Source organism: Ammospiza nelsoni, chromosome 1, assembly GCF_027579445.1.
Source record: "Ammospiza nelsoni isolate bAmmNel1 chromosome 1, bAmmNel1.pri, whole genome shotgun sequence".
Classification (NCBI taxonomy): domain Eukaryota; kingdom Metazoa; phylum Chordata; class Aves; order Passeriformes; family Passerellidae; genus Ammospiza; species Ammospiza nelsoni.
The window spans coordinates 46,560,939-46,574,038 of record NC_080633.1 but is presented as its reverse complement, the minus strand read 5'-3'; the positions used below and the strand labels follow the sequence as shown (position 1 = coordinate 46,574,038).

Genomic DNA, 13,100 nt, shown 5'->3' with positions numbered 1-13,100 from the left:
AGGTGGCCAAGAAGGCCAATGGCATCCTGGCCAGTATCAGGAATAGTGTGGCCAACAGGAGCAGGGAGGTCATTCTGCCCCTGTACTTGGCACTGGTGAGGCCACACCTTGAGTGCTGTGTCTGGTTCTGGGCCCCTCAGTTTAGGAGGGACGTTGAGATGCTTGAGCGAGTCCAAAGGAGAGCAACGAGGCTGTGAGGGGCTGGGAACACAAACCCTGTGAGGAACGACTGAGGGAGCTGGGGTTGTTCAGCCTGGAGAAAAGGAGACTCAGAGGTGACCTTATCACTCTCTTCAACTTCCTGAAGGGTGTCTGTGGTGAGCTGGGGGTCGGTCTTCGGTCTCTTTCTCCGGGCAACAACAGATAGAACAAGAGGACACAGTCTTAAGTTGTGCCAAGGGAGATACTGGCTAGAGGAAGTTTTTTACAGAAAGAGTGGTCAGATACTGGAATCATCTACCCAGGGAGGTGGTAGAGTCACCATCCCTCGATGTGTTTAAAAAAAGACTGGATGTGGCACTTGGTGCCATGATCTAGTTGAGGTATTAGAACATGGGTTGGACTCGATGATCTTAAAGGTCTCTTCCAACCTAGAAATTCTGTGATTCTGTGATATTTCCCATCGCGCCTAACTGCCCCTACCGCTTCAGCAGCTCACTGCTACACAGTACAGTTTTCCAGATTTCTCACTGCTTCACAGTACAGTTTTCCAAGCTGCACCTGAGAGCGTAGGAAATACAAAGGTAAAGTTAAAAAATAAAATAAAATAAAATAAAACATCTGCTTTAGCTGGCACGGCGGCACGCGGGTCACGTGGGCGTGCCGCCGCCAATCGGAGCTCGCCGCGGGCGCTCGCGAGGCTTCGGTCTCCATGGCAACGCTGGGCCCGCAGCCGTCCGAGCGCCGGCGGAGCGGCCGCCATGGTGAGTAGCGGGAGGGGCCCGCCCGGCATTCCCGCTTCATTCCCGCTTCATCCCGGTGTCCCGCCACCGAGGCGCTCCGCCCCGGGCGGCCGGCCCGCAGCAGGGGCAGGGGTGCGGCCTGTCGTCATGCGGGAGCCCTCGGGGCAGCTGCGGCCGCCACCTGCCCTCCCGGGCATCCCTGCCACCCATGCGGAGACTCCCAGGGCTTGGGGTTTGTGCGGGATCCGGTGGCCAGGTGACTTATCTGCGTATCAGCGGGGCTGATCACGAGTGGCCTGTGCTTATGTGTTTATTTACTAGTATAGTTTCGTTTCTGTCTGTAATGAATAGAAGCTTTCAACTAAACCCTCCAACAACAGCAAAGACATTAATTTAGTTTTCTGTATGATCTCTCATCTGCAATATGTGGGACTTTGTGGGCAACATCCGTCTTGCAGCCACACTGTAAGAGTGGTTTTATCTAGTGCTGCTGCGGCTTCCTCAGCTGCACTAAGTTTCCAGAGTGTTTGTCAGAACCCAGGAGATCCCTCTGGCTGTCCTGAGCAGCCAAGACCCCTGCCTGGGGTCTCAGAGACCCTGGCACAGAGCCCAGGATGCCTGTGGTTTTGATTATGGAGCAAGTTACCAACCTTAGATGAAGATCTGCAAGCCACGACAAATTAAGTAGAATGATAGTGAATTTATCACAGGGTGAAAAAGTAGATTTTGAGGGTTTTTGAATGGAGATTCAGAGGGGCAAGATGGAGACATCTAGGCATGTTCAGCCTTTCTTCTTCTTCTTGGCCTCCATCTTCTGCTGTGATGTTGGCACTTTTAGATTAGTTTAGAGTAGAAGCTCGCTGTCTAACATAGGTGATTAGTATTAGAAAGTAACTGTAAACATTGTATATGTAGTTCTTATTATAAAGACATAACACTACCCCAGGGGCAGGCAGAGTGCCTCTGTCTTGCTGAGCAGACCTCGGCAGGACAGGAGAAAGAATTTTATAGATAAGATGCAATAAACAACCTTGAGACCGAGAAATGAAGAGCTCTGACTCCTTCTTCAAGCACTGGGCTGGGATAAGAGACTTTCTAGCTTCTTTCAAGGTCACTCTGACCAGCTAGAGACCCCGACAAGTATTGATTGTTCATCCAGGTATCCCAGGATAGCATTGTCACTGGAGCTTCCCTAAGGACACGTGATCAGATGAACTGTTTTGTCTGAGTTAGTACATTGGTGTCTCTCCCCATCATCAGCCAAGCTAACAAAGTACATTGGAGTAAATGAAATGGACCTGCCTTTGCATCAGCTCTCCAGGGACTGTGGTGACAAACTCCCACTTGTGCCCTGTTGTGCCTCCTGGTCACTCATGCTACCTGCATGAGCTGTGTAGTTCTGGTGTGGTTGCCTATGCCAGTAATCCTTTGAAATAGAGGCACACATAAAAGGGCTACTTAGCCAGCTCTAAAATTACTTCCTTCTTTATTTGCCCTGGCAATATTTGTTTCTGGGTGTCCTGGTTTAGGGCTGTTGAGAAACAAAATCAGATTATCACTTAAGATCTTCATCAAAACCAGCATGGGCAGCAGGTTGAGGGAAGTGATTCCCCCCTCTGCTCTTATGAGACCCCGTCTGGAGTGCTGCATACAGTTCTGGTGTTTCCAGCTTAGGAAGGACATGGAGGTGTTGGAGCAAGTCCAGAGGAAGAACATGAGGCTGACAAGAGCACTGGAGCACTTCCCCTGTGAAAAATAGACTTGTTCCAGATGTTTAGCCTGGAGAAGAGAAGGTTGTGGAGCGACCTCATAGGAGCCTTCCAGTAACTGGAGGGGGGCCACAGGGAAGCCAGAGAGGGACTCTTCATCAGGAACTGCAGTGATAGGACAGGGAGTAATGGGCACTAATTGAAAGAGAGTAGGTTTAGATTAGATATACCAAAAAAAATCTTTACTGTGGGTGTGGTGAGGCACTGAAACAGGTTGCCCAGAGAAATTATGGATGCCCCATCCCTGGCAGTGTTCAAAGCCAGGTTGGATGCAGCTCTGAGTAACCTGGTCTTGTGGGAGGTATCCCTGCCTGTGGCAGGGAGTGGGAACTAGACAGTCTTTAAGAACCCTTCCAACACAAGCATTCTATGATTCTGAGAGAAGTCTCAAGAGTTTACATAAAAAGTAACAAACATAACATACTTTCCTCTGGGCTTTTGTTAGTACATCTATGGAAGATATATCGTACAGCTACATTATGTATGTGTAATGTAATACCAAGACATATTTATCCAAGAGCTTCATCTCCTGTACAGTCCTTCTGGTTCTGGTTCTCTGCCTCTGTCTCTCTGATTTTGTATGACTTTTTGGAGGTTACTTGAGCCCTTGCTTCCAACTTTCTCACCCACTTATGAGAGGTGCATAGGGACTCAATATACTAAAATGTGGTTGTTTTTCACCATGCTGGTTTGCATGCTAACCCTGTGAAAGCAGTCACAGGAACTAATCAGAAGGCAAGTGTTCACAGTGGTTATGCTCATTTTTCCTTATGTTTGTGCTTGTATCCTCCCCTGCAGGCAGAGCTGGGCGTTAATGAGCACCACCAGAACGAAGTGGTCAGCTACATGCGCTTTGCTCGCTTCAAGCGTGGCATGTGTCTCAAAACAGTGGATTCTTGTTTCCAGGACCTCAAGGACAGCAGGTGCTGTGTGGGGTGGTGCTGAGCAAGAATAACACAAAATATCCTAGCAGCAGTGGCAGGTTTGAATACTTTATGGGGTGACTTTTCTCCATTTAGGTTTTTATATTCTTGTATTTTCCAGAAGTTACAAGCCAAATGCTTTTAAACCCAAGCTCATCAAATTCTTAGGAATTAACAGAGATATTGACATCATGACATTGCTTCATATCTTGCTTCTGATATGTAAATTCAGTGCAAGGCTGTAGCTGAATTAATATTTGTGATTTTACTGATTTAGAGAGAAAATTCAAATAAAATAACAAATTAGTAATGCTGTGGTCATCTAATAATGACTGACAGTGGATGTTTTTAGGAAACATTGCATTATATGAGTGGTACCAGTGTAGTGAGATCTCATAACAAGGCAGAATTGTTAGCTTTATCACACCTGACTCTTCTTGACCTCTCTGTTTAGACTGGTTGAAGAGACCTTCACAGTTGATGAGGTGATAGACATGCTGGATGGGCTGCAGAGTGTCGTACACAGCGAAGTGGAGTCAGAGCTCATCAACACAACTTACACCAACGTTTTACTTCTGAGGCAGCTCTTCTCACAGGCTGAGAAATGGTACCTGAAGTTACAGACAGATGTCTCTGACTTGGAGAATCGGTAACAGCTCTTGGACTATTCTTGCAACAATAAGAAAACATCAAAGTGTTGACTATTTGCATTCTTTTCCTAACCATAGAAACTTATTCTTTTACTATTGTATCAGTGATAGGTTAGCTTCAATGTTTCCATCTATAAAATAGCAAGATACAAAATAATTTCAAAATTGTGAGCAAGATGTTTCATTAGTAATATTCTTACTTGAATTAATCATTTAAGAGTGGGTGACTGGACTCAATTAAAAACTTTTGTTGTCCTGTTAGATTATATTGTAATTAAGAATGCTAATCTATTGTAATGCATGTATCATGCCATTGCATAACATGATCTATTGCATTTATGGTATTTGTCTAGGACTTCATTCTGTACTTCTAACAAGAATTTTACATGCAAGAAAAAGCATAGCAGCAGCCTGGTAAAATGTGTTTCTTAGTGTAGCTCTTAGTAAAGAAATGCCTCCTTATATTTTTTCTTTGGTAAATAAATGTCTCTTTATTTTTTTTTCCAAGAGAATTATTGGACCAGGTTGCTGAGTTTGAAAAGTCAGAATATACCTCTTCAAACAAAAAGGTAGAATTTTATTTTAATCAAATCATAATCAAATGTCATGTGGAGTCATGACAGATGTTTAAAATGCTTAGTACTGACTCTTTGTGCTCAGGAGAAAACCAAAAACCCACATTTTTTTTTACAAAACAGACTTTGAAACTCTCCAAAAATTCACATGTTGCATTTTGGCACCAAGACTCCCTCTGAAGTGTCTTGACTGTTTCCAGAGTGCCTGTTCTGCCCTTCTGGGGTGTGCCTCACACACCTCATCCCAAGGTCTGCCAGACCAAGGATGTGTTGAAGCATCTGCTCCTGGGTTCCCTTCCCTTGGCACCTGGGCTGAGACTGGGACATTCACTTGTGCCAAAAGGGACCCAAGAGCTGAGAAGATTGCACAGTACAGATATCACTCTAGTTTGTCTTGCATGAATATGGCTGCAAACCTTATTAAAGTGTATTTATATATGTTATATTGTATTTATATATATAAAATACATGTTATTTTTAATACCTTAAATGAGAAAATTATTTGGAGCTTTGTAAATACTTTTAAACTCTTACAATCACTCAATTACTCCTTTTTTTCTTTTGGTTGCTGCGGGATTGTCAGTCTTCTGTCAAACCACATTTGCAATACTTTTATGTCTCTGTGCAGTATCTTTGTTTAACTTAAGCTCAAAGTGAAGTCTATAACTTAGGAGCCAAGGAAGCAGTAAAAAATGAATTTGAAACAAAAGGCTGTTCATTTGCTTTGCAAAAGAAAGCTGAATTGACTGTCAGTAGTTATTTTACAGGCTAGAGGCTTTTCTTCCCCCTTGAAATATGTGTAATTTAATTTTTTCACCTTTATTATTTCTTTAGTCCACTGCAGATCCCATTAAACCAAAACTTGCTCCATTAAATGAAGGTGGATCAGAGCTGCTAAACAAGGTAAGAACTTGACTGTTCAGGCAGTTGTGGTCAATGACCATTCTGCTTATGCACATGAACTGAATAACTGTACAATAATATTTGTATAATGTGTCTGTCACTATATAGACATCACAGTAATATATCCCAGAATGTAAAGCAAAATACTAGTAAATTAATAAACATTGTAAGCATCAGAAATTTATTGTGCGATCTCTAACATGTATCTCAGTATCAACCCTTCTTTTGCAAAAACATTTTGGTCTTTGTAGTAATTTATTTTTCCATTTCATGGAGTAAAATAGTAAATTAGTTCCATACAGCTAGCTGGTACTTCAACAAAGAAGTAAATTAAAATATGCAGCTGGCTGAAATTACCAGGTTATTGAACATCTTCTGTATCACCTCAAGTCAATCTCCTTACATCCATTCTCTTTTGTTTTGTAAGTTGGTTAAATTCCTCCTGAAGAAACAGGCACTTAAGGAATTTGGAATTTACTGTTTTTTAAAACATTTGATTTCTCACTTGCTAAACATTTTTAGAATTAGGAAACACTTTCTAGTACTTAATACTATCAACAGTTTTTATTAGGTATTGTACTAATTTCATTCACCTGCACTTTTCTAAATGCCACATTTTTTTACAGTACCCTTTTAAGTTTTTGATAATCAAGGTAATTATCAAGGAGTTTTATTTTCTGTCTGCTGTCCTGCATTCCCAAATGATGTGTTGAGTACAATGTCTGTCTCAAATTGTTGTTATTCACTGCAGTAATTAAAGCATTCAAATAATTCAGGCTTGTATTTTGCTTATAGGTTAATGTAGTTCTGTTCCAAAACTAATTTCAAAGTCATAACAGTTTTTCTTGAATATGTACATCTGTTGTCTTTTTTTCCCCCCAAATCATTCAAAGTTCATGTGGTGAATTTACTCTGATGAAACATGGGTATTTCCTGTGACACAGAACAGGAGATGCAGTAACCTGGTATTTGTCTCTTTTGAAAAGGAACTGCAGATAAATTCTTCCTTACCTGTTGATTGAAAATATGAATTATAAGCAACAATGGGATTTGCATCCCTAAACATGCAATTTTTAATCATTAATCTTGTTACAAACAAGATACTGATCTCAATAATCTCAACGCAGTAAAGCATGTGTTTAAGTGAACAGCCCTATATGTTACAGTAGAATTGGAGACTTAAATTGCTTTCTCACTGAGGCAAAAAAACACAATAAATTAATGAATTACTGATTTCTTGTGGAGGCCATTTTTATAAGCATTTAGGATCACTTTTGTTTTCTTAAGTTATGAAGTGTATTTTCTTCCCTGAAATATTCGCAAAATCTGAAATGGTGCCAGGGTTAATGTTCACAAACATTTCTTGTTCTTTAACCTAAAGACAGTTGCTCATCTCCAAGAAGAAAATGAAAAATTGAAGACCAGACTCAGGACCATAGAAACACAGGTAAGTTGCCTGTAATCTTGGATGCTTAATGTTGGTTACATATTTTAAAATATCTAAATAAGAATCCCATGCTTATTATGTTTTCAGTTAAAATACATTTCTGAGGTTTTAAAGTTTCAATGTATTGCAGGCTACTGCTGCCCTAGACGAGAAGTCCAAGCTGGAGAAGTCACTGAGGGATTTACAGATGATACAAGGAGATCAGAAGGTAAATATAATTATATCCCTCTGCTCCCATTTAACACAACTGTTGCCAGCACATTCAAAATGTTGGTCTGTATGGTGTGTTCCTATTCTGGCAAATAGAAGAGTTTGAGTTAGTGTTGTTCCTGCTGACATTGTCTGTTCCTGCTGGTCTGTCAGTCAGCAGGTAATCCATAACATTAGTTGATGTTATGACATGGATTCAGGAACTATCAGAATTCATATTCCCAGGGCTGATATTTGTATTAACAGACACAAATACATGTCTGTCTGTTTCTTCATGTTTAAGAGTGATACCTGTCGTTCTCAAGGTGGTCATGATACAAAGCAGGGACCACAAGCAGTCTCAGATGGAACTCTTTATTATTGAACATGGCTGACCTTTTATGTACTTTCTAATTATTTATACTTCTTCTATCCTAACTATCAGCTACAATAAATCAACATAACACTATTAGTAAAAAGTTACAGTGACTTCAGCTAACTTTCTAAAAATGCTTTGTCCAGCTACAAAGTTCTCTTCTTATCTTTTTTCAATTCCTCACTTCGATTAGTCTCCTTAGTTACAGCCTTGGAGAAAACTCCTTATCACCTCCTTCTTGCTTCTCAGCTTCTTCTCAGTCCTTTTAGGTAACAAGCCTGCTGTTAACCCCTTCCACAGATACCTAACCTGGTTTTTAGAGCAACAATAAAACACTCATTCTTTCACACATTTGTCACTTGATGTTGACAGGAACAAGCCAGACTTGCTGCTTGTTTGATGTTTTGGTAGTTCTCCCTATATCAGCATACTGTTAAAACTGTTTCATTGTTTATTTTTATTACTTGAGGTTCCTAATCTGTTTTGTAAATGAGGACTCCAGCATGGTGAGTTGCTACTGGCAAAAAAAAGTAAGAAGCCTCAAGTCATGTTGACACAAATAAATCTCTTCAGGACACCTGAGTATTTTTCTAAGTTTCTGCCTTTATTTGTCAATAATTAGAATTTTCCAAAGTTTGTTCATATGTAATTGTGTCTTAAATTTAAAGCATCTCAGTTCAGGCTTTCAACAAAATTAGAACAATTTAATCCCATTATTTTGAGTAATCTACTTTAAAATTCCTGCAATATTTACAGATTAGGAAATAAGATTCAAGATAATAAAACATTTCTATTTAATTTTCATATTTTAATCCTGATTTCTTTTTATTTTGCTTTCTACCTGGTTTATGGTATGTACTTGGTTTCCTTAATATGTTAAAAGTTTACTTAGTAACTTTCAAAATTGTATTCAATAATATTTTTAATAGGGAACTTGATTAATCAGTCATGACAAAGATTTTCTTTCTCTGTTTTGTTAAACTTTAAATTATTAAAGGTTTAAAATATAAAGGGGTGTATTAAATCCTGGATAATACTGTTTGTAGTGTTGAAAGATTGGAGCCAAATCTCATCCTGCTTTTCTGGTTAAATATGAATTGGCCTCAGTGTCAGGGCTGCTGAGTATCTTCAGCTTTTATGTCCTAATTTGCCCTCTGTATTCTGTCACTTCTCTCAGTTGTTCATAAAGCAGTACATTTCAAACTCTTCGAGCAAACAAATGACTGCCAAACCACAGCTGGTTCTTAAGGATCAACTCATCAGATGGATTTTTTTTTTAATTGATAGTTAATAGATGGCTTCACATAGAAAGCGTGAGTTACAGTAACTGGGAGTAACTCCCAGCAGTAACTGGGAGTAACTGCTCTGTTGGTTCAGTTTAATTTGAAGATTTAGAATTTTTGCGTAATTGGCATATGTAATGGTTAGAAAATAACAATTAAAATGTACAGAATGGATGTAGTGCTTTTCAACACTGCAGCCTTGGACTCTGTCTCAGAATTCAAAATAAGCTTTTCATCTGTACAGGTATTACTATCCTGTTCTCAAGTCTTATGTTCCAGATAGAAAAAGGAACAAGGCTTTCTTAGGTTTTAGATTTTATTGTTTTAAGGTGCTTCTAGTTCAGCCTCATCCTGAGTCATGACACTTTTGAGTTTGAAATTGAGCTTTAAAACCTGGGAATGTTTTGTGTTTGTTTTTTTGCTTTTCTTTAAATGAAAATCTGTAGAACAGTTACACGATTATTATGTTTTATGACTCAGAACTGATGTTCAAAAAAGTTTCAGTTGATTCTTCTCATAAGGAAGCAGGAAAGTTGCTTTGCAACTTGGAGCCTCTTTGTGTAAGACACCTGAGAACGGTGCAATGTTGGTACCTGGCTGAGAGTGTGAACCTTAACACTTTCAGCCTTTCCTACCTGTCCCACACTAACAGCTTTGGAAATGTTTCAAAAACACGTTGTAGTGTAGACATTCAGATCTTAAATGGTAATTTACTGTTTCTATATGGTAAACAATTTCTTGTAATATGATTCATCCTCTGGCTCTAACTAATTCCTAAAGAAGCGAAATACAGGAACTTAAAATCTCATCTTGGCTGAGAAGACATTCCAGCCATCTGTAAAAAACATTTATTAACAAGATTTTAAGTTATAAATCAGTCCCTGCTCTAGCTCCTTTTTAGTTGAAGCACTTTGCAGGAGTAACTTGTACATCACTATTAAAAGTGAAGGTGTACCTACTTTGTGTGGAATTTTGCACTTAAAATTTTAATTATTTCTTCTCTTGAATTTGACATATTTTAAATATTTCTTCTGTTGAAGAATAATGCAAACCAGGATATCACTGAACTGGAGAATAAAGTGGCAGCTTTGAAATCCCAGTTTGAGAAGACTTTGAATGATACTACTGCAAACCAAAAATTCTTGGAAGAAGACTTGGTGACAACAAAACATGACTTACTGAAGGTTCAGGATCAGCTATCCACAGCTGAAAAGGTTAGCATTTTACTGTAATGTGAAGATGCATTCCTTACTCACATTTTAACTTAGTGATTTAACAAGCATAAGCTACAAGATACAGAGTTTACCAGGCCACACTTTTGCCCTTGTATTTTTGTTATTTCAGTGGCAGAGCACATGAAACATAAAATAGCAAACCCACAACGAACTGCATAGTTATAATAGATAAATATTTAAAAATTGACTATTTGTCTCAATAGAAATTTTGCATGAAAAACATATTCCCAATCTTCTGAAGACTTTTAGCTTGATTTTGTTAGAAAATGAAGTTGGGGTATCTGTGGCTGCCCCAGCAATCTCATTTGAATCTACCAGCTGACTTTATCTAAATTTGAGTAAGTTACAGAAAACTAGTATTGTCAAACTTGAGGAGGAAAAGCAAGTTGTTTTTCAAAAAAATACTTTTGTCTAGTCTTCATAATATGTAAAAAATAATGTTGATGTTATTGTGTAGGAGCTGGAGAAGAAATTTCAGCAAACAGCTGCCTATCGCAACATGAAAGAGATTCTCACCAAGAAGAATGAGCAGATAAAGGATCTGCGTAGAAAACTTTCCAAGTAAGTGGTGCTACCCTGTCTGTCTCAACAAGATCCTTGTTCTGGATCCATGCTCTGCTCCCATTTTGTCTCTAAAACAGTCTATATATTTTCCCTTAAAAAGAAATTCTAGCAGGCTATGCTCTGATTTTTGACAAACCAGTCCTTTGAATGGATGTTTGGTGTGGTTAGGGCTGGTGTGTGCAGCAGCAGCTGCCATGTAGCAAGTAATGAGAGAATTTAGTGTGGACAGCATACAGGATATTCATGGTAGATAAGTCCTCAGGTGCTACACACAGAGATACAGATGGGAGATGCTCCAGGTGCTTTGGCAATTGTTTGGGTTTGTGGGTAAGTCATTCCGTCATTCTGTTTGGTAAACTGGCCAGTTTTAAAAGGACAAAATAGTCTAAAAAGTAAATGCATTTGTCTGTGGCTTAAGTCATACAGTAAACCATGACAGAAATATGTCACTCTTGGGTGTAATATATTGCTTTGGTTTCTTTAGAGACAAAATGTCTTTGGGGAATTTCTAGTCTGTTTTAATTATTTTTCTATTTATTCTTTTTTAATCCTCAGATATGAGTCAGAAGACTGAAATACCAAAAAGCATCTGATGTATCAGAAGTTGTCATGGAAAGAAAATGTAGGCTGGTATTATTTTTCAATAATTTTTGTTTTGAATGGTGTATTCTTTGCTTCTAGTGTTTAAAATAATTCTTTATTAATATTAATTTCACACTGAAACTCTTATCTTACTTCCTTGTAAACCTACAATTTATAGGTATTAGTTTCTGCAGTCATGTTTTTAATGGTTAACCATTGACATTCCTTGAGAAATAGCAAACAGGACCTTGTTGAAGAACTGAGAACATTCCCTACCAAAAAAAAAAGGAGTTTATTTTTGTTAAAAAAGGGAGGAAAAAGACCAAAAATATATGCATTAGAGTTTTTGATGTCTTCAAGGTGGAAACTCCAGTTGTTACTTTTGTGTAGTTAATGTAGTCATGAAGTAGCATTATATGTAAAAATTCCATCAGTGAAAGAGTAGGAGGAACCAAAAAGAAACGCTGATTCTGTAATGTTACTTCCCACTGGACATGTCACAGTTCAGCCAAGTGTGGTCAGTAGCATTTTTCTAGAGGGTGTTCATTAGATAACGAGATAAATATGCTTTATAGCCAGAGTCCTGGACTCTTTCAGATAAAGTTGTGCTTTTTCACTGTAATTGATTTAAAGCAATTTTGAACATCAGAAGACAGATTCTGATTTTGCCAGTATTCTAAATATTGAGATGATAATCTAAATACGCATAGGTAAGTTAGTGGAGGAACATTTTTGGGAGAAAAGTTAGTTTAGATGTTTTCATCTCCTTTCTTAATGTAACCTCACCAGAAAACAGCTTACTTCTCTTGAGTCTTCTACTTGTAATTCTCTGCCTTGCATTTGTTTGTCAGTTGCCTAATAGTGCATTCTACTTGTTCATCTGTCCCTGTTCATATGTATCTTGTATTTTACTTCAAATAAAATACTATGTTTTCAAACATTTGATCTTTAAGGAGCTGGATTTTTTTTAATAGGAATGTTTTGTATAGCTATTTTTTTAATATCTGTAAGAGTGGGTGGCAGATCAGTAAAGAATCTTGCTGGAAATGAGAACATGTAAATTACAGATTCGTGCTCAAAGCCACATCACATCAAACAGCTGTAAAAGAGAGTAGCAGTGACAGGGCTGAGGGTGATGGGTTACAGAAACTGGCATTTAACAATGTTTTTCTTAGGAGCTGCTTGAACTGAAACAGATCTTTATTCCTCATTATTTCTTTAACAAGCAAAGCTGTTAAAATTGCTTAACTCAAACCTGCCATACACTTGCAGTCTGAGTTCTTCTTTTTTCTCTAAGTTTAAGTTTTCATGTTTTCTGTAAGTTCTGCTGTCTTTTGCCTCCCACTGTTTAAGTGAGGTTGGTTTGACATAAAGTCTCATGCCTGTGGGAGGATGTTATTGCTGTAGCACAATAGTAGAGAGTTATGGGGTGGCATCCTCCTCATCATTGACAGTTAAGATAATGAAAGGTATTCTTTTGACCCTTGTACAGTCACTAAAATGTTAGGTTCTTAATAGGCATGTACCAAAGAGCTTTTTGGCCTGTGTTTGCTCAGAACAACATGAGTACTTGTCTGGATGAATGTTGTGGGTTTTTTCTTCATAATAACGCTCACTTTATGAGATCAATTGCTGTTTCTAAAATGGCAGGTAAAGGGTGAAAAAAGCCAGAGATTCTCATGACTCCTGCTGGTCTTCTCAT

At 38.6% G+C, this 13,100-nt stretch overlaps 1 protein-coding gene across 1 annotated transcript; it reads left to right on the top strand.

The window, feature by feature from the left end:
• The first annotated feature begins 895 nt into the window (after positions 1-895).
• Positions 896-12,338, top strand: LZTFL1 (leucine zipper transcription factor like 1). Its single transcript, XM_059471334.1, has 10 exons — positions 896-923; positions 3,470-3,594; positions 4,049-4,243; positions 4,753-4,813; positions 5,654-5,722; positions 7,104-7,169; positions 7,300-7,377; positions 10,058-10,231; positions 10,710-10,813; positions 11,372-12,338. The coding sequence occupies exons 1-10, from the start codon at positions 921-923 to the stop codon at positions 11,388-11,390; spliced, it is 894 nt and encodes a 297-aa protein (XP_059327317.1). The 5' UTR covers positions 896-920; the 3' UTR covers positions 11,391-12,338.
• The last annotated feature ends 762 nt before the right edge of the window (positions 12,339-13,100 follow it).